This window comes from Eucalyptus grandis, chromosome 8 (genome assembly GCF_016545825.1).
Source record: "Eucalyptus grandis isolate ANBG69807.140 chromosome 8, ASM1654582v1, whole genome shotgun sequence".
In the NCBI taxonomy this organism is placed as follows: domain Eukaryota; kingdom Viridiplantae; phylum Streptophyta; class Magnoliopsida; order Myrtales; family Myrtaceae; genus Eucalyptus; species Eucalyptus grandis.
In genome coordinates this window covers 24,965,165-24,990,759 of record NC_052619.1, presented here as the reverse complement: position 1 = coordinate 24,990,759, position 25,595 = coordinate 24,965,165, and the positions used below count along the sequence as shown (strand labels likewise).

Sequence of the window (25,595 nt, the reverse complement as noted above, 5' to 3'; positions counted from 1 at the left end):
AACAATAATAAACATTATCAGATTTAATATATAGCTACAAGTAATGAAAAAGCACCAAGTAAATGCGTACCTTGAATTGGTCAGGCATTACCTTGATCTTGCTATTCCGCACATCGAGTCCGACTAATTTCTTTGGACCAGATCTAAATTCTAGAGGCGAACCACAATTAGGCCATTCGAACCACCTTAACTCATTAGGGAGATGAATGGAACCTTGAAAGGAATTATAAACATTAATCAAGATGAGCATCCTCAACCTTCTCATGTATGTGAAAGCATCAGGACCAATATACATGCGGTTGGTTTTTGGTAGCTGCAAGACTATGGCTTTTGTTGCATTTGTTCCCTGTATATTTTTTGAAAATATTTAGGTTAATTTATAACAAAAACTCAATAAGAATAGACCGTGAATAATTATACAATAACAAGTCTTACCATATCTCCATATAGAACATCAAGAACATCTTCATAAAGCCATACCCTACTGCATTTTCCGAGATCATCACAACATTCTTCTTTAACAATATATAAACCCATTAATTGCACTAAGTCATGCATTTCTAAGGTCCTATACTCTTCACTAATCAAGCAACGATTAATGAGAATCTGTAATCCAATAGTCATGTCAAAATTACAACTATCTAGAACTTTCTTAATGTACTATGTACTCCTCCCCTTGAAGAAACAAGCAATGTCTAGAAAGATCTCCTTTGCATAGTCCTCCTATCCATCATAACTTACCTTTAACACACTGTTAATCATTTTATTAGGACTATGCCTTTAATAGCATTGGTTCCCTATCAAGGAAAAGATAATGACCATTATTACCCAACCCAATTAAGTTATAACATGTAAATTAAAGAAGATAAGATTATCAATAGGTTCATAAGAAGCTCTCACCGTATCCTCCGACAATACTTCAAAAACATCATCATAGCACCATAATCTACTCCGTTTCCCAGGATCATCTAGCCACTCATTTTTAACGACATCCTGACCCATCAGTTGAATCAAGTCATGCATTTGTACTATGCTGTCATACTCGATTGTTACTAAGGATCTCTCTATTAGAATCCGAATCCCAATTAATGTGTCAAAATCACAGCTATTAAGAACTCTGGTTACATAATCCATTTCTTTCCCCTTAAAGAAGCAAGCAATGTCAAGAAAAATGTCCTTCTGATTGTCGTCCAGCGCATCAAAACTTATCTTGAGGACTTTGTTTATATCTTTAAGAGGACTTTCAGCAAGTTGTTCCAATTTTCTCTCCCATTCCCCTCTGCTTCTACCACATAAAAGGCCACCCAAGACCACAATCGCTAAGGGAAGGCCATTAGCATAGTCCAAAATATCATGTATAGGATATGTACTTATGTCTTTCGTCTGGTTTCCTGAAAAAGCAAATGCACTCAGAAGTTTAAAAGCTTCACCTGGATCTAATGGTTCAACTTCATATACCCAATCTTTCGGACAAGAAGTTAGTACTTGTTTATCTCTTGTCGTAATGATGATCCTGCTCCCTTTTCCAAACCATGCACATTCTCCAGCTAATGCATTTAACTGGTTCTCATGATCCACGTCATCTAGCACAAGCAGAATCTTTCTGCAGCAAAGTCTATCTCGTATCAGATTAGCGCCTCCATACACATTCAAGACCGTTATACTTTCTTTCCATAATACTTCGCGTAACAGTTTTTCTTGCAAATGAACTAGGCCATCAGGTCTACCGGAAGTTTCTCTAACATTTGCAAGAAAGCAGCACCCATCAAACTGACTATAAATTATGTTATAGACATCATTAGCGATAGTGGTCTTCCCTACACCTCCAGTTCCCCATATTCCTATGATCCGAGTATCATCCGAGCCCATATTCAACAACGACATTACTTTTTCTACCCGGCAACCTACACCGACGGGATACTTGGCAACACTCAAAGGTGCTCGTGCTGCTATATTCGAGATCTCTTTGACGATGCTCTCAGTGAACTTGGTACCATCTCTGCCAAAACAAAGCAGCAAAAAGAACGCAAATAAATGGAAATATACAATCCATTAAACTAACTAAAACTAATACGAAGTAAACAATTACTCTGTGACATTCCCAAAAATGACTCTTAACGCACTAATCGATGCCATCATGTATCAACAAAATTAGAGAATTCAAATTCTTTTACAGGGTCGAAGAGGAACACTGTGATTACCCATGGTCATAATGCCAACCGGACAAATTGGCCGCTTCGATTAGGGCTTGCCTCCATTTCACCACCCTCTCAGAATCCTTCCCCAGTTTCTCCTCGTGCCTGGCCAATGCCTTGCCAAAACTCTCTCTCTGCCCTCGAACCTCCCTCGGCTCCACTCCGTAGAACACGGGCAACACCAGCTGCCCCTTAAGCCTCTTACACTCCATTACCTTCACCAGCTCGTCCAAGCACCACCGAGACGAAGCGTAGTTCTTGGAGAAGACGAGCACGGCGATCCGCGACTCCTCGATGGCCTTCGTCAGCGCTGGCGAGATCTGGTTTGCGGGCCTCAAGTCCTCGCCGTCGATGTAAGCGTTGATGCCTCGATGAAGCAGACACTTGTGGAGGTCATCGACGAAGCCGTGGCGGACGTCCTCCCCTCTGAAGCTGAGGAAGACGTCGAACGGCCATTTCGCTTCGGAAGAAGAAGAAGAAAACGACGACGAAATTTTTTGTTTTTTTTTTGGACGAAACGACGACGACATTGAAAGATAGAATCTGAGCTTCGTTTGGATTCGTGTCGAGCGATGAGTGATGCTTTTATCGTGGAGTTGGTCAAGAAATCGACGCGGACTGAGAAACATCGAACGTCGCACCGCGTTAGGAAAAGCGCCTTTTTCATTTTTGTTTTTTCTTTTCATTTTTCGCAAATGGACGAGAAGTTTTCTTTCGTTCATTTTTATTTTAAAATCGTTTGTTTCTGTCTTACAAAAAACCGGAAAGTGACTTTATTTTACGGGTGTTCAAAATGAACCTTTCAAATCGGGAACTGCCCGGGTTGAGCCAATTTCAGCAAGTTGGGTCCGATTTTCAAGAATGTCTATCTAATTCCTAATTCTTAAAAGTGAAAATTGGATTGGACTATACTTTTATTTATTCAAAAAAATTGCCAAATGTGAATTAAGTACCTTAGTAGCATCACAAGTTACGACCCAATAACTTTTCATTCATCATTACTTCCATCAATATTTTATGATTTGTCACTTTCTCATTATGCACAGATTCTCTTTAGTGATTTAAAAAAGAAAAAGTGATCGATTTCATTGGATCGGATCGGAAATCGAACATCCCTACTTTATTTTATTGGCCAAAGTTCAATATTATTCAAAGCATATAAACAAATTAAGTATAAATTTATTTATGCAATAAAAAAATTATCATTCTCAACCCAAATCCGATATATTCCATTTCAATATTTTGTCTTCTATGAATAGCAACATATCTTTCACATTAATCGGTAGGAAATTGTTTAGATTTTTTGCTTATTCAACTCATTGTGTCCCCAAAAAATAAGTCATGAAATAGATTTTTTAACGCGTAATGGATACAATTATGTTTTTTCCCCGTTAATTGATTTTCAGATTTTTAAGTAGCCATCTTTTGCTTAAGAATGGAATGAGGGAGTCATGTGCATGTTTACATCATTCAACTCATCGTGTCCCCGGAAAATTCTCTTTTCTATTTTATTTTATTACTTAAAAAAAGAAGAAGGAAATATGCACCGGGCTTAATCTATGCGCTTTGTCTGTTATTAACACATGATACGTATGGAAGATCCCAGCTTGGTAAAATACAAGTAGTGTTGTTTGAAATCAAGGCTTTACCTTTTCCAATTATTTTAACTACAACCGACTTTGAACGATGTAACAAGCCGTGATCACAATCGAATATTTTTTTGTTAATTTCTTTGGCGAGCTTTCTGAAAACAAGCCTCAATGCCAATGTCACTTCTTTTGGTCGCAAAATACTTAACACAAAAGAAGAAGAAGCCATTAGAATTTGGTAAAAGGAGGCAGGTGCTGGTGTGTTTGCTTGGAAAATGAAGGTGCCGAAGGATGAAGCGAGATCTTAAAAGGTAAGCTACTCCATTGGCCACCCAATAAAGTACTTGGCTGTGGCTTCCAGGAAATGGCGTTCGCGATCAGTGAGATTTGTTCCCAACGGATCTTCTCGGTATTTTCTTTGCACGTAGAGGCATGACTTTCTTTTTTGAGGGTCAACAAAGAATGTTATATTAATTTCCAGCTTTGTGGGCAAGGCAGATGAGAGGATGTGGCAGGAAATTGGAGAGAAGGAGGCGGTGCCCGGTGGGATCAGCAAGCTCGGCTTGGGATCCTATTCTTGAGAATTGATGTATGATTTGTTGCACACTACTATTTTGGTAGCTAAAATTCGCATGATTTTTTGCCATGCCTTCCAATAAATCACTATATAATGGGAATGAAGAAATTAGAATTTAGAGTGCGGACCTACTAGATAACTCAAGAGGATAGCTTTGACATGTAAATCAATCGTAACATCCTACACAAGATGTGAGCACGTCTTGTGCCGATTTGAGAGAAGGGCTTTGATATGAGCACGTCTTCACCAACAATCAGTTGCACATTTTCTATGCATTAGGCAATCTAATTACAAATTGGATAAGGATTACCTTTTTCCTTTCATAGCTCGGGCATGAGAATATATCAAGCTTTTTGTTCAATTGAAAGTAATGCGGTAGGTTCTAATGTATAAATTCAAAGACATGAGAAATTTTCTAAAAGAACACCTCAAAATGATTAATTGGTACACCAATAGCTTATCTTCTATTACTTTGGAGTGAAGGATCTTTCACTCGACTAGGGCATTATTCATTAGATGCTTTTTTTTTGGAATTCATATGCTTGGTGATGTCATTCCTTGTCGATCAAAGTGCTAGTCATTTTCAAAAGCAGTGGATACTTGGTATGAGAATTTGTAAGAAAGGCTTTTACTAGGCGTAAAAGAACACATTCTATTCAAATTATTTAGTCCAAAAGAGGATTTTTGCGTTTAGACTCTAACGAAAAATGGTACTTCAAAAGTGTAAAGCATCCACTAACATGGGATGCATTACATTAGAGTTTAGCTTATTTTCTTATTATCTAAATTGATACTGCATATAAACTTTAGTAATGTCAATCAAGTGCAATAATTATACCGATCATTATGAGCTTCATGTGATTTGATGATATCTCACATTTTTTTCTTTATCTTTGTTGCTTAGTCAAAAGCACAAGAAAATGTTTGCTCTATCAGTTTCGTGCTAGCTTCCCTCACGCGGCTTTGCTCAGAAAAGAAAAAAAGATCGAGTTGATTTTGATGGGCAGGTGGCCCCCACCACTTTGTTCCTTCTACATGCTCATATCTTGAGCTAGGGGTGAGCATGGTCCGGGTTGGTCCGGGCCACCCCCTAACCCTAGGACCAACCCATACAGTATCGGTCCTCAATTTTTAGGACCGAGGACCGACCCTATTAAGCCTGGGACCAAGGACCGGATCGACCCAATGGGTTCGGTCCGGTTCCAGGGTCAACTTGGGACCGATCGATAATTTTTTTTGTCTTATTTTTTATACTCCCTAAAAAAGTAAACCTACAAATTCAAATCACACATCCATCGACAATGCGGCATTGTGCAACTAAATTATAAATACCAATACATATTTAGCAAATTTAAGATGACACAATAATAGAAATTTCGTACTTGCTAACCGCTCATCAAGATATGGGACAAGATGGAAAGTTCTTGTAATAATCTATCTTTAATATTCATAACATCATATGCAAAAGTGTTTTCCTGCATTTGATCATATAGAGTCCACTCAACCAAAAAATGAGCTTCACACCACTTGACTAGCAAATCACTCAGAAGAATCTGCAGTTACTCTACTCTTCAAAAACTTCTACCATTTGACAAAAAATTGAAAAGCAAAGTACAGCTGAAATTCATTAGTAAAATAAAATTAAACCATAAAAAGTTCAAAATACTTAATATAAACCATGAATATATAACTTCACATCTTGTTAATTCACTTGAATTTCTAAACACCTAAAAACAAAACAAACGACATATAATTAATACTCAACAAAAGTTTTAAATTGAAATTACTATTAATGTTATTGATAGAACATCTCAATATAATATAATATAACATACATTTTACTTAGGTTTGAATATATAAAAGAATTATAAATAATATAATATAATATACGGGGTTGGTCCCGGGGTTGGACCGACCAAAACTCTCGGGACCGATGACCAACCCGCACAAAATGTTGGTCCCGGAATTTCAGGACCAGGACCGACCCGGTCCCCTTGGGAACCGGACCAGGACCGGCAGGTTGGGCGGTCCAGGGTCGATCCAAGGTCGACCCTAGACCGCTGCTCACCCCTATCTTGAGCGATTCCAAGGCTTGACTCCAGTGGCTCATTCCCATTGCATTTCTTTTTTTTTTTTGGTTATAAACAGAATTGGCTTGGTTGTTATTATTAAGGAAAATGTTAAACAAGGAGATGGATTAGACTCGTTTTACAAAAAAAGAAGAAGCCTAAACTGAATTTAATCAAATAATTGCCTAAAATGACTAAATCAATCTCACATAGGAGCCAAAGCTTGCTGATCGGCCAATTTTTTGATAACTGGTAGGTGTATGATTGGTCCAACAGATGAAACCTAGATATTTTTATCTAAAAAAATTTGGTAAAAATTATAAATCCCAAAAACAAAACACCACCACCACCCCCACACATCACGCCCGAAGGTTTCTTCCTTCATTTCTTCGCATCTTCTCCTTTGCTTCCAGTCTTCATTTCTTTCCATAGATGAAGACAAAGCTCATGCAAGGCCCACCTCTTCATTAGTCAGACATTCACATGTAACAAAACAACAAAAAACAAAAGGTTTCTTCCTTCGTTTCTTGACATCTTCCTTTCCTTGCGGTCTTCGTTTCTTTCTAAAGGTGAAGACAAAGCTCAAGCAAGGCCTACCTCTTCGCTCGTCAAGCACTCTATTGTGAGGGTAACAATCTATTTAGGACTATAAAAAATTAAATAATAAATAATTATAAATTATTTTGAAATTCACTCATTTAAGAATTTATGACTCATAATAAAGTGTTATTTACAGTAACTCAAAAATTGTTATGTTAATAAAGCCCTTTTTTCTAATAAAACAAGGCAACTTGCTCTGGAAATAAAAATGATCCAGGAGACTTTCATGTGCAAGTGGCCCCCACTACATTGTTCCTACTTTTGGAACAAAACGCGCTCATGTCTAAAGCAATTCCCAGGCGACACTCTCAGCCCATTCTCATCAGTCGCCCATGCTCCGACACCGAGGAAGACCACAAAGTAGATGTTGTTAGTTGCCGGTCGGGGTACGACGAAACTATGAGGATTGCGCTTCCAATATTCAGGGAATAAGAGTTGATTTTTCGTGACGTTTCATATTCTCTTCCACAAAACCAATGGATTTATTAGAGAATTATTGCACTTTGATAATCGTAAATATTTACCTCCTTAAATCTAAAAATCAAGTGAATTTCTTGGCGGAAATATACTTGAATATATTGCAATTCGGTGTTTAAAAGTTATTCCATTAAGTCTATAACGTACGCATCAATGGGACAACAGATTTTAAAGGGCGGTTACATAGTACTGTTTTGATAGCTAAAATTCTCATGACTATGCCTTCATGCAGAAACTTGGTGCTTCCATTTTATATAATTGTTTGCTAAATTAGTCTCTCGTGATTGAAGAAATCCAAATTTAGAGTGGGGCCTATTGGGTAAGTTGAGAGGATAGCTTTGACGTAGAAATCAATTGTAATATCCTACACAAGATGTATTAGTTATGCAAAGTACAGAGATACTTGTGCCGATTTGAGAAAAGGATTATGATTTGAGTATGTCTTCACCAATACTTAGTACTTCACATTTTCTATGCATTGGGCATTCTAGGTATAAATTGCATATGGATCACATTTTCCTTTCATTGCTCGGGCATGAAAATATATCAAGCTTTTTGTTTTATTGAATGCAATTGGTCCTAATGTATAAATTAAAAAAACAAGGAATTTTCTAGAATAATATCTTTAAATGATTAACTGGTATGTCAATAACTTATTTTCTATTACTTTGGAGCGAAGGATATCTCGCTCAAGTAGGACGCTTTTCATTGTATGCTTTTTGGGAATAAATTTCACACTCCCCTTCGAGGATCCCCTTACCCTGTGTGGAAATCTGTTTTTCTGCACTGCTTCACTCTTCCGGTTAAAGCTTTGGGGACGCCAAATTTGATGTTTCAAAGAAGAAGGTGGTTAACGTTGGATATTTCATATGAGAGTTCATAAGAAAGACTTTATCCAAGTGAGAAATGACTCATTTTCAGATTATTTAGTCCAAAAGAGAATTTTCGCGTTTGGACTTTAATAAAGTTGGCATTTTGAAAGTGTAAAACATCCATTAATGTTGGATGTTGTGGGAATTATGTCTGAAGTTTCAGCTTATTTTGTTGCTATTTAAATGGACATTACATATGAGCATCACTAAAGTTAATAGAGTGCACTAATTACGCCCATCGTTATGGATTTTGCATGATTTGACCATTTTCCTTCTTTTTTATTTTCTTTTTTGGTTTAGTCAAAAGCCGAGGGAAATATTTGCTCATCACTTTCTTTCTAGCTTCACTTCACACGACTTCATTTTGGAAAGAAAAATGATAAGGTTGATTTTGATGGTCAATGGTTCATTTCCATTGTATTTTTTAACCTTTCTTTTTTTTTGAATAAATGTATTAGAAATCTTAAAGTTTATTACAAAAGTATAATTGAGTTCTAAAACCTTCAAAATTTTAAAATATGTCATGAAAGTATAATCGAGTCATAAAACTTAAAAAAAAAATGCAATCAAGTCCTTTATTGATTACACATTTGAAAGTTTTAGGATTCAATTGGACTTTCGTAATAAGTTTTAGAACAAATTTTAGAACTTTCGTAATATCCTACATGAGATGTATTAGTCGTGCAAGTACATAGATACTTGTACTGACTTGAGGGAAGAGTTTCGATAGTATGTCTTCGCCAATAGTTGATACGTTACATTTTCTATACACTGTTAGGCATTCTTTGTTACGGATTGCATAAGGGTTACCTTTTCTTTTCATAGCTCGAGCACAAAAGTAGATCAAGCTTTTTGCTTAGTAGAAAGTAATGCGGTTGATTCAAATAAATGAGAAATTTCTCTAGAAAGACACCTTTAAATGATTAATTATTGTGCCAATAGCTTATTTTCTATTACTTTGGAGGGAAGGATCTCTCCCTCAGGTAGGGCCTTCTTCTTTGGATAGAGTCACTTGCTTTGTGATGTTATTTCCTATCAAATTAAAGTGCAAGTCCTAGAAAGAAGAAACCAGAAAAAGTGCAAGTCATTTTCAAAAGAATTGGATAGTTAGTATACAATAGTTCATACGAAAGACGTTGTTTAGGTGTGAAAGAACACATTCCTTTTAGATTATTTAGTCAAAAACAGGATTTCCACATTTGGACTTTAACAAAGAATGGCTTCTAAAGTATACAGCATCCACTAACATTGGATATGGTAGACATCGTGTCTAGAATTTGGCTTATTTTGTTACTATCTAAATCTAAATTGATGTTACCTATGAACATCACTAATGTTAATAGAGTGCACTAATATTGCCGATCATTATTAATTCAATGTGATTAGATGATGTGTCTTTTTATCTTTATTTTTCTTTTTTCGCTTAGTTAAAAGCCCAAAAGGATTGTTCGCTCATCACTTTTATGCTAGCTTCACTCCTCCAGGCAAAGAAAACTTCGCTCTGGAAAGAAAAATGATCAAGTTGGTAGATGGCCCCCACCACCTCATTCTTCTACGTGCCCATATCTAGAGCGAATCAAAGGCTTGAGTGCAGCGGCTCATTTTCATCGCATTTTTATCCCTTTTTTTTTCCTACTAACATAAACAACTTAATAGTTATTATTTGAAAAATTTTCAAATAAGGCCATTTTATAAATAAAAAAAGAGAGACCTAAAATGGACATTATTCTAAATAATGGCCTAAAGTAATTAAATCAGTCTCCCATAAAAGCTTAAACTCATCAATTGGCCAAATGTTTGTCCACTGACAAGCATATGATTTTTTTAGTGGCCAGAATATGGGTACTTTTGTCCAAAAAAATTGATTAAACAATTGCCAACCTTAAAAAGAAAATAAAAAACCGAAACACTTCTTCCTTTGTTTCTTCACATGTTCTTCTTTGCGTCCAGTATTCATTTCTTTGGAGAGAAGAAAACATAACTCAAGCAAGGCCCACCTCTTCTTTTAGTAAGACACTCAAATCTAACACAAGGGCCTCGACTCTCCATCATATTTTCTCAAGATTGCGATTCACCTCCATCTCCACTTACGTTCAACTCAGGTTAGTCTCATTCAAATTGATGCAGCCGATCCTTCATTCAATCAAGAGACAACAATTGCATTTTGTTGAAGCAACATGTCAATAAGGTGTGGGCATGTAGTGGAATTTCACACCGATAATAGTGACAATAGTGATGGTAGGAGAACTTTTTTGTATTTAGTATTGTTTTTGCTTGTTTTGTTAGATTTTCGGGTGCATTATGTCTCCTTTTGTAACGCATATAAGTTGCATCCACTATGTATTTTTAAATTGGATTTACTTCCGTAGCGATCCTACATGTTGGTAGTGGTCCCTATTTTGCAATTTTCTTAATGCTTTAATTTTTTTTTCTAGCGTATGCTTTGTCGTTAATGGCCAAGCCTCGTGAACATGGCATGGAATTCAATTGTTGTTTTTTGATTTGAGCTATAGCACATTCATGATGCCAAGGATAAGATTCCTCACCTCAGCAGCAAAAACTGTTGGTTTTTGATTAGCTCTTGCACCGGAGGCCTCATAAACATAATCACCGAGCTTAATCACCAAACCAATGATAAGGTCCCTCACCATAGCAAGGGCACTTTTTGTGCCATAACAGGAGTTTGAATGCAGATTACAAACAACTAGCACAGAAATTAAGTCTATAATGCACAAGTTTTGTGACAAATATTATCCCATAAATTGTGAATAAGTGGAAGAGAAAGAGGGTATATAGTCCCTTGTGTGACTAGTTTTCTTTCATGGCTCGGAATGAAAAAAAGGTCAAGCTTTTTGCTCAGTAACATAATGTGGTTGTTTCTAATGTATAAATTCAAAGAAATGAGAAATTTCTCTAGAAGAACACCTTTTTATGATTAACTAGAATGCCAATAACTTATTTTCTATTACTCTGGAGCGAAGGATCCTTCACTTGAATAGAGCCTTTTTCATTGGATGCTTTTTGGAATTCATTTGCTTCTTATGAGAGTTCACAAGAAAGACCTCGTCTAGTTGTGAAAGAGCACGTTAGATTCAGATTATTTAGTCCAAAAAGAGAATTTCCGTGTTTGGACTTTAATGAAGAATGACACTTCGAAAGTATAAATCATCCACTAAAGTTGGATGGTGTGATAAATATTGCATCTAGAGTTTAGCTTATTTTGTTACTATTTAAATCGATGTTAAAAATGAACATCACTAACATTAATCGAGCGTACTAACTACACCGGTCATTGTGAAGTCCATGTGATTTGACAATATCTCTACTTTTTTCTTTGTCTTTTTTGCTTAGTCAAAAGTGTTATGAATAGCTCATCGCTTTCGTGTCAGTTCCCTCCACGCAACTTCGCCTCACGCCTCCATGCAACTTCGCTGTGGAAAGAAAAAAGATAAAGTTGGGCAAGTGGACCCCACCACCTTGTTCCTTCAACATGTTCATATCTAGAGCAAAAGTTCTAGGAATAGCTCATCACTTTCGTGCTAGGTTCCTCCACGCAACTTCGCCGCACGCCTCCATGCAACTTCGCTGTGGAAAGAACCACCACCTTGTTCCTTCAACATGTTCATATCTAGAGCAAAAGTTCTAGGAATAGCTCATCACTTTCGTGCTAGGTTCCTCCATGCAACTTCACCGCATGCCTCCATGCAACTTCGCTGTGGAAAGAAAAAAGATAAAGTTGGGCAGGTGGGCCCCACCACCTTGTTCCTTCAACATGTTCATATCTAGAGCAAAAGTTCTAGGAGTAGCTCATCACTTTCGTGCCAGGTTCCCTCCACGCAACTTCGCCTCACGCTCCACGCAACTTCGTTGTGGAAAGAAAAAAGATAAAGTTGATTTTGATGGGTAGGTGGGCCCCACCAACTTGGGAGGAAAGGTGTAATTACTATTCCTAGCTACCCTATAATTGTTGGTGTGGAGCTATAACGGTAAATTTCACTTCAATGAATTTACTACTCCTAACTACTTAATAGTTGTTGACTCGAATCGGGTCATTGGAATGAATTTATCATGCTAGTCAATTACGACTTATTACTTTATAATTGTGAACTACTACCGCAATATTTTCATCCTGCCCAAGAGAACTAATAGAACAAAACACGCAAAGCGTGATGCTTTCTTTTGGAAAAACTCTACTGTGCATGGAGCAAAAGGTTTGTCTACCTAAGAAGCAAATATGCTTGGGATTAAATGATATTATTGGAATGGAATAATGCTTGTATCCTCATGTATAATTTGAGCATTTTCTTGAAATCCAATTACTTTTGAACATCTTGGATTGAAATTCATAAACAAAAAGGGAAGAGCTTCTGATCTTATAAGTTGCGCTTTGAGTCCTATTGCTGAATTAAGTGTTGAAGCTGTGTAAAATAGCCAGGCAGCTAATGAAGTACACGTTGAGTAGGGGAGTGCATTTTTCTTATGGTTTGATTGTGGCATCTTATGGTCATTTGCTTGATAAATATCTAACAAGAAATTGTCTATGGTTCAAGTCCATCTCTTGATTTTAATCAGCAGTTGTTTGGGAAGCATGGATTCAAGATCTGACGATTTGCTGCAAGTGATGGCTACTTTATGCAGGATCCCTTTTCTTGCATCCTGCCATTGCTGCTCTGATGGAAGGTATAATTCTGCTTGCAAATGGAACGCAATTAGAGAGAAGCAGCTTGTCAATTGGCATAAATGTATTTGGCATAACCCATGTAATCGTAAGCATTGTTTTATAACCTGGCTACTGAACTTGAACGAGTTGGGCCAAATTTTTTACAAATGTAGAACTGACAAATACAGATTTGAGCACTCCCTCTTGGGCCCCCATAATTCCCACCATCTACAAGAACACCAGAATGTGCCCTTTTTGCTAGTCATGGCCCTTCACCTTTCTCAGTTTAAGTTGTATGTGCCAATACTAGGATGGCATGCCAACTAAGATAATTAGACAAATTAGAATGCAAGATGTTGAATCAATTTGCAAAACCTCAGTAATAAAACTTTAAGGCAATGTGAGAGGACACTCAATGGCATTATAGCTCAAACTTCATGACACAAAGGGCGCGCATGGTAAAATTTCTGAAACAGAAATTGATTTTTGGCCAGAAATCAATTTCTCAATTTCTATTCCCCGGACAAGTTTCTGAGCAAAGAAACCCGTTTGATAACGACTCAAAATTTCTATTTCTGAAACAGAAATCCGTTTGATAACAGAAAAAAATTTCTATTTCTATGAATCATGTTGTCCCCATCCTTTGACCTCACTTTTCTTGGTGCTTGTTATGGTAATTTAATTTGATAAAAGTTGGTAAGGCTATGACAACATTTATCAGCAAAGTTATGGCACCATTGCAGAAAAGAAAAGAGGCGACTACAGTAAAGTCACATAGACAAGCAAAGAAACACAAATCATACATCCTTTTCAGTGATTACGATGTAGAATATTGAACAGAATAATCAAGATAAGTACAAGAAACGATATTCTGTGGAAAGCACATGAAAGCTTGGAAAAAAACATGATAATACAAACAACGGGGGCAAAAAGCATAGCAGAAAATTGTTCTTAACCCAAACTACTCCGCCACAATCAACCATCACAGCTATTTCAGGAAACTATCCTATGCTACATCCTTATAAATGTCTTGTATGCATTGGTAGAAGTATCTGGATGAGAGACAACCAAACTGCCCCAAAATTTAGAATAGAATGGGTAGAGCAAACTATGGAAGGAAACTAATTATGGTGAAACCAATGGAATTTGATTTGATGGAAGCAAAACAGATTGGGACAGAGAACAAATAAAACAATATTTCAAAGGACTGTCTCTGTTTGAACTCACTTTCAAGTAGGGTGATAAAACTGTTGTGGCTGGCTTGTAAAAAGCAGAAGGATCACCCTTTGGTTTCTCGAAATCTGCTACCCAAGCCTACATTACCACAAGAGGGAGAATGCTCAAGGCAATAGAGAGAATTGACATTTTACAAGAAGTTCCCAACAGCAACAAGAATGACAAAATAATCGCATTAAAATTTACCTTTCATTCGGTGAATTCAGAGGGAAAGAAACATAGATAGAGAAACTAACGTCATCCTAATTAAGCAGACTAAAAGACAGAATAATACTTCCCATAGACAATTGGCATTACCTAATCAAAATCTAGATTCATAGGCTCATATCTTGGCTTACTACATCGCATCAATCGAGATAATGGATTGTTTTACATCGGTTGCAATAGCACTATCAGGTTAACAACCAAACTCCATATATGATATCAGCAGCAAAAATTGAAGGCGGAGTTCCGGCTTCATTTAGAAACTATCCTAGGAATTCCGGCGGTAGGAATCCCCCTTCCTCACGCATAAGGGCTCCATATTTCCTAGTGGCGAACGGCTCCCAAGAAACCTCCCAAAATCCCGTCTTCATCAACTACCACAATCCGTCCACACAAATCCAGCACTCCCTACCTCCTATTCCACGAAACCGCCCAATCCGGAACGGCCGCCCAGCTCCCTCGCCAAAAATGCCCGTGGACAAACGCGGGCGAGCCCCGAACTAAGCACTCCCCCGTAATCACAGGTTACTCCGCAAGCCAAAACTCTAGGGTTGAAGTCAAGTACCCCAAAACCGAACAAATGAACAAGAACAGAGACAACACAACGAAGAAAGAGGCGAAAAGGGAAGGATCGATCGAACCTCGTGAGGAATCGAAAGCAGAAATGGGCAACGGCGACTGGATCCGCGGAATCGAGAGTGGAAGGGGACGCGGACGAAGATGGGCGACAGAGATGGGCGACGGTGACGGCGACCGGAGTTGGGCGGCTGGATCCGCGGATGAAGATGGGCGACGATCGGAGATGGGCGCGGCGACTAGAGTTGAGCGACGGCGATGAAGATGGGCGACGGCGATGGCTACCGGAGTTGGGCGACGACGACGGCTACGGGCGATGGCGACCGGAGCGCGACCGGGGACACGGACGGACGAGGCGGGTCGGACGGGACGATCGGAGCAAATTGGCCGGTGGAGATGAGCGGCGAGGGCGACGGCGACGGCGAGATGAGCGGCGACGGTGAGGATGAACAGCTTCGGAGTCGTTAGGGTTTCTGGTTTGAGGTGAGGAGAAGGAATGGGAAAGCTACGGTAGTGAGGAGAGAAGAGTCGATATTTGCTGAAGGAAGAAGGGGATGGATAGAACCAATTTCTATTTCTACTTCAGGAAATAGAGAAGCTAAAATTTTTAGCTTCTCATTTCTCACCAAAAACAATTTCTGAAACAGAAATCTGTTTCAGAAATAGAGAAATCAATTTGCGTTACCAAACGGGTTTCTGTTCCAAACCTGTTCCCGGGAACAGAGAAATAGAGAAATTGAGAAACAGAAATTTTACCATGCGCGCCCAAAGAGTAATCGAAAAACTGAAAGAACTCGGATACAAACATTGATGGGATTCTACATAGGAATCTAACTTGCAAATGCAACTGAAATGTCAGCTTTGTTCTAGATGCCTCTTACCTTCATAGGATATCCTCTAACATAAGTAATGCCACCCTTTGTCACAAAAACAAAAACAAGGCAAGAAAATGGCAAATAGAGGGGCAATCATTTGGATGCACAGCGAAATACCATTTTGAAAAATAAAAAGGTATATGTCTCTGAGCATTCGAAGGTAAACAAACCATGAATTTGTTAAAAGGCGAAGAGATTTCCAACAATCGATACTTGTAGCATAAAACATATGGAACTATTACCTTTACCAAAAAAAAAAAAAAACATATGGAACTATTTACTTGTTCAACCTTTTATAGAGATAGAACAGCCAAAAAGCTCGCGAAGAGTAAAATTAATACCGCTAGCTTAGTTTGGTTAAATGCGGAAGAGCTACATCTCGAGAAACTTGGAAAAGCTAACCTTCACATCAATTGTATTGCTTTACAATCTTGCATAATAAGCATTCCAACTAGGATAAAAGGGGGAAACTTAGAGTGATTAATGGACGCATAAACATAAAAGAGAGAGCAAAGAGCTAGAACTTCAGTAAGAACTTCAGCATCCTTATGTTTTGACATTGATACTTCGTATTGTGACGCAATAAGCAATATGGAAAAAATTATAGGATCCACAGGAGGAAAGTGCAAGGAGCAATACAAATCTAGCATATTTTAAATCACAAAATCCTAGTGACTCAAACAATATTTACATTGAGGCCAAAAGACAAGATCCACATGACTATTTTCAATATCCATTTACATCTCAGCATTTGGGCTACTCCCACCTGCCTAAAGCAAAACTCAGCTATAAAATTTCGAATTTGCAGCTGCTAAAAAATATAAATGGTCCATATGTATAATTTTGGACATCTACAAAGCAGTCCCTCGCAATTCAATTTCCACAACTTGGGGTTAGCACTAACCAAAATCAACAGATGTCCCATCCATCCATCTTTTGTCACAAACCATGATGAAGTTGCTTGAGGTGACAGTCACTGTGGTCATCACATATCCATAAAAAAAATCAGAAAATGGACAAGAGGGTCATTCTTGCCAGGAAACAGCACTAGTGCTAAAGTTGCTGAAAGCAGAGTGCGAGAAATCATTTAGAAAATGCGACAAGTTATAGTAAGCATTACATCAAATACTCAAATTAATTGCAATCCAAAAGTGGACTTTTTTGCCACGAATCAAGAATATATCTGACAATTGAGATTATCTTTAAAAGCTTGAGGTGCTTCCTTAGGTCACTCTTTGCTTGCTTGCATATAAAGCCAAACCTACACCTTCTTAGTGTTGCTTCTAATACTTCAAATGAAACCTAGAAAGACTCCACTCGGTCTCTAGCATCTCATCCAGCTCATCAAATGAATGGCGTGTAACATATTTAAACCACAAGTAATCAAACTGTAAAAGAGAATGTTCTTGTATCATAATTACTATGAACATGATTCGCCAATACCTGAACCTCAAACAAAAAACTAGCCTCATTTCCTTCCTCCAATCCAAAAGCAACACACAAAGCCCAAGGTTATTCCCAGGCAAATCTCGGGGTACCCAGAAAGAGACAGAACGCTCTTGACTTTGGTAAAAGGAGGCAGGTGCTGGTGTGTTTGCTTGGAAAATGAAGGTGCTGAAGGATGAAGCGAGGTCTTAAAAGGTAAGCTACTCCATTGGCCACCAATAAAGTACTTAGCTGTGGCTTCCAGAAATGGCGTTCGCGATCAGTGAGATTTGTTCCCCAACGGATCTTCTTGGTATTTTCTTTGCACGCAGAGGCATGACTTTCTTTTTTGAGGGTCAACAAAGAATGTTATATTAATTTCCAGCGTTGTGGGCAAGGCAGATGAGAGGATGTGGCAGGAAATTGGAGAGAAGGAGGCGGTGCCCGGTGGGCTCAGCAAGCTCGGCTTGGGATCCTATTCTTGAGAACTGATGTATTGTGGCACGGGGAAATGTCGCTAGCGTGATTTGTTGCACACTACTATTTTGGTAGCTAAAATTCGCATGATTTTTTGCCATGCCTTCCAATAAATCAATATATAATGGGAATGAAGAAATTATAATTTAGAGTGCAGACTTACTAGATAACTCAAGAGGATAGCTTTGACATGTAAATCAATCGTAACATCCTACACAAGATGTGAGCACGTCTTGTGCCGATTTGAGAGAAGGGCTTTGATATGAGCACGTCTTCACCAACAATCAGTTGCACATTTTCTATGCATTAGGCAATCTAATTACAAATTGGACAAGGATTACCTTTTTCCTTTCATAGCTCGGGCATGAGAATATATCAAGCTTTTTGTTCAATTGAAAGTAATGCGGTAGGTTCTAATGTATAAATTCAAAGACGTGAGAAATTTTCTAAAAGAACACCTCAAAATGATTAATTGGTACACTTAAGACCACTAAATTTGCTTTCCTATCTCGGATAACAATTTTTTCTGCAAATGAACTAGGCCGTCTCGTCTACTGGAAATTTCTCTAACATTCGCAAGAAAGATGCACCCATCAAACTGACTGTTAATACTGTTATAGACATCTTTAGAGATAGTGGTCTTCCCTACACCTCCAGTTCCCCATATTCCTATCATCCGAACATCATTCGAGCCCATACTCAACAACGACATTACTTTTTCTACCCGGCGACCTACACCAACGGGATACTTGGCAACACTTAAGGGTACACGCCCTACTATAGCCGAGATCTCTTTGACGATGCCCACAATGAACTTGGTATCATCTCTGCCAAAACAAAGAAGCAAAAAGAACGCGAAATAAATGGAAATATACAATCCATTAAACTAACTAAAACTAATACGAAGTAAACAATTACTCTGTGACATTCCCAAAAATGACTCTTAACGCACTAATCATGCCATCATGTATCAATAAAAATAGAAAATTCCGAATTCTTTTCCAGGGTCGAACAGGAATACTATGATTACCCATGGTCATAATGCCAACCGGACAAATTGCCGGCTTCAATTAGGGCTTGCCTCCATTTCTCCACCCTCTCAGAATCCTGTCCCAATTCCTTCTCGTGGCTGGCCAATGCCTGGCCATAACTCTCTCGCTGCCGTCGAATCACCCTGGGCTCCACTTTGTAGAACACGGGCAGTATCCGCTGTCCCTTGAGCCTCTTACACTGCATTACCTTGACCAGCACGTCCAAGCACGACCTAGATGAAGCGTAGTCCTCGGAGAAGACGAGCACGGCGATCCGCGACTCCTCGATGGCCTTCATGAGGGCGGGCGAGATCTCGTCCCCGCGCCTCAAGTCCTCGCTGTCGATGTAGGCGTTGATGCCTCCATGAGACAGACACCTGTGGAGGTCAGCGACGAAGCCGGAGCGGACGTCCTCGCCTCTGAAGTTAATGAAAACGTCGAACCGCCATTTTGCTTCGGAAGAGGAGGACGAAGACGAAGACGACAACGACGACATTGGAAAATAGAATCTGAGCTTAGTTCGGATTCGTGTCGAGCAATGAGAGCAATGAATGAGCGATGCTTTATCGCATACTTGGTCAAGAAATCGACGCTGACTGAGATACATCGAACGTCGCGCCATGTCAAGAAAAGCGCCTTTTTCTTTTCTTTTCTTTTTTTCTTTTTGCTTTTTCACAAATGGACGAGAAGTTTTCTTTCGTTCTTTTTTATTTTAATTTTTTTTTTGTTTTGTGGCTTACAAAAGAAAACCGGAAAGTGATTTTATTTTAGGGGTGTTTAAAACGAACCGTTCGAACCGAAAACCACCCGGATCAGACTAAACTAGTTGGTTGGTCTAGTTCTTAGGAGTATCTCTGTCCGGTTCTCAATTCTTAAAAGTGGAAATCATACCGAATTAGACTGACTATATATACTTTTTTTTTTATTTCTTCAAAAAAATTTGTCAAATGTAAACTAAACACTATCTTATCCACTAGTATTATATGTTACGGCACAATGATTTTTCACTCATCTTTGCTTCCGTCAATATCTTAAGATTTGTTACTCTCTCTCATTATGCACGGACACTCTTTAGTGACAAAAATAAATAAATAAATGAAGTGACCGGTTCCATTAGATCGGACCAGAAACCAATCACTCCTACTTTTTATTTGCAAAATTTCAATATTATTAAAAGCATATAAAAATATTAGCTATGAATTTATGTCTCGCAATTAAAAATTATCATTCCCAACCCGATCCGATATATTCCATTTCAATACTTCATCTTCTATCAATGGCAACATATCTTTCACATTATTAGGTGGGAAATTGTTTAGATTTTTTGCTTATTCAACTTATCGTGTCCCCTCTCGCCCAAAAAAAAAAAAAAAAAATCATTGTGTCCTCAAAAACTAAGTCATGAAATAAATTTTTTAACGCGTATTGGATACAATTTTGTTTTTTCCCCATTAATTGATTTTCATATTTTTAAGTAGCCATATTTACATTATTCAACTCATCGTGTCCCCAGAAAATTCTCTTTTCTATTTTATTATTTTTTTGAAAAAAAATTGAGAGTAATCGATTCTTGGTTCGATTTGGGGTAGAACCAAACTAACCAAGAGAATTGGTTCCCAATTTTTAGGACTGGGAACCAGACCGGACCGACCGGTCCGGTCCGGTTCAATGGAACCGATCACTTAGCAAAAAAAAAAAAATTATAAAATTGTAAAAAAAAAAAATACTAGAGTTATTACTATATTTAAGGTTTATTATTATTTTTAAGAAATTAAAAAAAAATTATAAAGATTCGGTCCAAGCCTGTCTGGTTCCCCTTGAACCGGAACTGACCAATCCTTATGAGAACTAGACTAAATTGGCTGGTCAAGTTCGGTTCGGGCGGTTTCTGATTTGAATGGTCCAATGTGCTCACCCGTGGCAAATATGTAGAAAGGTTAACCTATGTACTTTGTTTTTTATTTACACATGATACACATGAAATATCCTAGCTTTGTAAATACAAGTAGCGTTGTTGGAAATTGAGGCTTTACCTTTTCCATTCTTTTTTACTACGACCCACTTTGAACGATGTAATAAGCCGTGATTTCGACTGAATACCTTTTTTTATTAATTCCTTTGGCGAGCTTTCTGAAAACAAGCCCCAATGCCAGTTTCACTTATTTGACCACGAAATTGTTAACACAATCTATTTCTTTTGCAGGACTTAAATATAATAGGGGCATTTTCTTCTAAGCAATGAATGAACACCGGGCCAGTATGCCTCCAAACATCCAGCTCCCGCAGTTTTGAATTTGGATTTGTCCGCCAAATTCAGCTAACCATTTGAAGTGTTATTAACGGCTAGTTGACTTTGTTCTTTTCCCCTATAAATAGAATGACTATTTGCCTTGGGTAATTATTGAAAATCCCTCTTGCATGCACTTTGCAATCAAATTCTTGAGAGATCAATGTGACGGCATTTCTTTGTATAAGAGGGCACCATGTTTATAGATGAATGTCGGTTCCATTGCGGATCAATTTATGTACAAGGCTTCAAGTATAGTTGTTAGGCATAACTCTCAAACAATCTCTAGAAATGGAGTTGAGACCCACTTGGACCAAACCACTATAAAAGGGTTCAGCATTCTTCTCTCGCTACTCCTTTTTATTTATATGCATATAACGCATGTAATAAATTGCTTAATTTATATCTGTGCATAAATACTTGATACTATGGAGCATATTATATATTTAGGCAAAAAAATTGCTAGTGTTTACTTGAATTTTTTTAGCTAAATATTATGACATCACATGTTGATAAATTAAAAGAGTTGGTGATACATCTTCAACACAATACATAATTAAACAACGATATGAACAACAAGTGTCAGAGGAGGAATTTGATAAATTCACTCACCAAATGCAGAGAGGCACATGTATCCTTTTGCCCTTTTCTCCACATTTTACAAAGCAATAGTCATCTGACAATTTTATAATAGAAATAGATCAAGCTTTTCATTCAGTTGAAAATAATGCAATTGGTTGTAATCTATAAATTCAAAGAAATGAGAAATTTTCTAGAAGAATAGCTTTAAATGATTAATCGGTGCGTCAATAGCTTATTTTTGATTACTTTGGAGCAGAGGATCTTTTGCTGAGGTGGGGCCTTTTTCAATGGATGCTTGTTTTGGAATACACTTGCTTACTGGTGTTATTCCCAATAAAATCAAGGTGCAAGTCATTTTCAAAAGAATTGGATGCTTCATGTGAAAGTCCATAACAAAGACTCAGTCTCGGTGTGAAAGAAGACATTTCATTCAGATTATTTATTTCAAAAAAGGATTTCCGCGTTTGGACTTTAAGGAAAAATGGCACCTCAAAGTGTAAAGCTTCCACCAATGTTGAATATTCCATGTGTTTTGATGATATCTCTCCTTTTTTTCTTTGTCTTTTTTGCTTAGTCAAAAGCGCAAATGAGTATTTGCTCATCACTTTCGTGCTAGCATCACTTTCATGGGAAAGTTCATAACAAAGACTTCGTCTAGGTCTGGAAAGAACACATTTCATTCAGATTATTTAGTCCAAAAGAGGATTTCCACATTTGGAACTTAAAGAAGAATGGCACCTCAAAAGTGTAAAGATTCCGCCAACATCGAATATTCCATGCATTTTGATGATATCTCTCCTTTTTTTTTCTGTCTTTTTAGCTTGGTCAAAAGCGCAAGGGAGTATTTGCTCATCACTTTCGTGCTAGCATCACTTTCATGTGAAAGTTCATAACAAAGACTCCGTCTAGGTCTGGAAAGAACACATTTCATTTAGATTATTTAGTCCAAAAGAGGATTTCCACATTTGGACCGTAAAGAAGGATGGCACCTCAAAAGTGTAAAGATTCCTCCAACATTGAATATTCCATGTGTTTTGATGATATATCTCCTTTTTTTTCTTTGTCTTTTTTGCTTGGTCAAAAGCACAAGGGAGTATTTGCTCATCACTTTCGTGCTAGCTTCACTCCACGCAACTTTGCTCTGGAAAGAAAAATGATCAAATTGATTTTGATGAGCAGGTGGCCCCACCACCTTGTTCCTTCTATGTGATGGTATGTAAAGTGAATCCAACGGTTCATTTTCATTACATCTTCTTATCTTTTTCTTTTTGCTGTTAACATAAATGGCTTAATAGTTATTATTTGGAAAAATTCTAAATAATGACATAGAATAAAAAGGGGCCTAAAATGGACATCATTTTAAATAATGACCTAAAGTGACTAAATTAATCTCACATAAAGGCCTGAACTCACCGATCGGCTAAATGTTTGTCGACTGACAAGCATGTGATTTTTCCATTGGCCGGAATATGGATACTCCAAGAAAAATTTGAATAAAAAATTACATGCCCTAAAAAAGAAAACCCAAACACTTCTTCCTTCGTTTCTTCACATGTTCTTCCTCTTTTTCCGGTCTTCGTTTCTTTGAGAGAAGGGTAAGACCCAGCTCTCATTAGTCAAATGCTCATGTATAACACAAGGGCCTTGATTCTTCGTCATCTTTTCCCAAGCTTGCGATTCACTTCGATCTCCACTTATGTTTAACTGAGGTCAGTTTTATTTAAATTGATGCAGTCGATCCTTCATTCATCCAAGAGAAAGCAAATGAACATTGTGGAAAATAGCCATGACTCTCTCTCTCTCTCTCTCTCTCTCTCTCTCTCTCTCTCTCTCTCTCTCCTGCCCGAATCTCCCTCGGTTCCACTCTGTAGAACACAGGTAGCACTAGCTGACCCTTGAGCCTCTTACACTCCGGAAGATGGGCTCAGTCCGAAAATGGACTGTACTGGGACTACGAATCTGGTCCGTGGACATAAATGGGCTTTTTATATCCAGTCCCTTTCATTCTTAACCTCACCAAGCTCAATCTCAAATAGAACCATACTAAGCCCATCTTTTATTATAGTCGTACCAAAAGCCTATTTTCCACTATAATCCCACTAGGTGCACACTATTATATATATATATATACTTCTTCTCTCATATAGTACTCCGATCCTAACCCCTTTTATGGTATCAGAGCCATTGAGAAAGTATAGATAGTCTTTGTAAGAACATACTCATAGATCGAGAGCCATTCGTTGGCAACCTTCTTGTTTCTACAGAGTGGTCCAGGCCGTAAGTCCCTGAGTGGCTGTTAGACCATTGGTTTAGCTCTGTAATGGTTCTGAAGAAGGGTTAGTTCCGATCTTAAGTATGAGCTTACATAGAAGATCTACATCTTCCTCTAGTTCTTTATCACAAATGGACTCAGATCCAAGTCCTATACATAGAAAAGAAGTAAGGATAGAAGATTTCAACAAATCTATAGAAAATTGGGAAATTCTTAAAATACAGCTTAAAGAAATATACAAAAAATCAAAATTAAAAATTTTCAAAAAATCAGACTATGTCATAACCACTGAAGAAAGGGATGTTCCTCTTTCTAATTCCTTTGAAAAAATACATCTTTTAAATGAAGAGTCCATCCAAAAGTATAAACAAAAATACAATTACATTCATATAGGACTAGTCCAAGTAGGAGTCAAACCTCTTACAAAAGAAGGCATTAATACTTCCATTCTCTTAGTTTTACGAGATTCACGTCTTTTAAACTATGATGAATCCATTCTCGGTACTATAGAGACAAGTCTCTGCAAAGGACCCATACATTTTGACTGTTACCCTAATTTTTTCAGTATCCCTCAAAGATAAGAACATTCTTAGAGCCCTAACACTCCAAATCAAAACCCATAATTACAAAGTGGCAGATGTATCTATTCCTTTAGCCCTTATCTATAGAATTCATTATAAAGCCATGTCCTCCGCCTTTGGAGAAAATGCTTTCAAACATAGTCCTCGAGGAGAAACACTTCTCCTCCAAACTGACATTTCTAGAGCTAATACAACAATTCCTAGGTCTATTAATTGGAACCAAGTTACTTTACCAAAACAATGGGAATTAGAAAACCAAATTCCCCAACAGGTTGTTCAAAATACAGATCCGACAAATGTCATTCAGCATCCAGAAGGAAGAGTGACTATTAGGTTTCCTAGAAGATCTTTCAATTCAAGATCTAGTCCTTCTTTTCATACTTCTTATACTAGGTCTATAGATCTTAATCCCAATCTTCCTCTATAATCACCATCCCTCCAAGTACTCATAGAAACACTCCTCCTCCTAGTATGTATAGAGACACTCCCACACATGATACAACACATTTACCACCTTCCACCAGTAGAAGTAATCATGAGACACCTCCTGAACCGGAAATTAGTGGTTTAGATAATAGATCAGGGATTTCCAGGCCCGTTTATCAATAAAATCAGCCTGAACTAGTTCTAGAAAATACAGATTCTCCTCATCATTCTCCCACTTATTCGCAAATGATAGATGCCGAACTTAATGTTTTAGAAAAACATTTTGAACCAAACAAGGCTTTCCTTAATAAAGAATTTAATTCTGAAAACAACAAACAAATCAGAGAATGGTTCTTCAAAACCTTTGCTGATAAAGTAAAAGACATCAAACAAAAATATTACGACTACATATATGAATATGAAATCCATATGTTTTTCTTTGATTGGTTAGAAGAACAATTCCTCGAACCAAAAGAAATAATTGTTTTAGATCATCATTATAAGTGGAAACTTGATAATGGTGAAACCATAGAATCCAATCATCCCCCTCTTAGGAGAATAAAAATACAACACGGAGAAAGCGA

At 37.7% G+C, this 25,595-nt stretch overlaps 2 protein-coding genes across 2 annotated transcripts; both read right to left on the bottom strand.

Moving 5' to 3' along the window:
- Positions 1 to 28: 28 nt before the first annotated feature.
- LOC120286893 (disease resistance protein RPV1-like) lies at positions 29 to 2,754 on the bottom strand. Its single transcript, XM_039299487.1, has 2 exons — positions 2,202 to 2,754; positions 29 to 1,999 (listed from the first exon to the last, which is right to left on the bottom strand). The coding sequence occupies exons 1-2, from the start codon at positions 2,723 to 2,725 to the stop codon at positions 838 to 840; spliced, it is 1,686 nt and encodes a 561-aa protein (XP_039155421.1). The 5' UTR covers positions 2,726 to 2,754; the 3' UTR covers positions 29 to 837.
- A 15,568-nt stretch (positions 2,755 to 18,322) lies between these two features.
- Positions 18,323 to 19,359, bottom strand: LOC104429187 (TMV resistance protein N). The gene is made up of 2 exons (XM_039299758.1): positions 18,863 to 19,359; positions 18,323 to 18,659 (listed from the first exon to the last, which is right to left on the bottom strand). The coding sequence occupies exons 1-2, from the start codon at positions 19,357 to 19,359 to the stop codon at positions 18,323 to 18,325; spliced, it is 834 nt and encodes a 277-aa protein (XP_039155692.1).
- Positions 19,360 to 25,595: the final 6,236 nt, after the last annotated feature.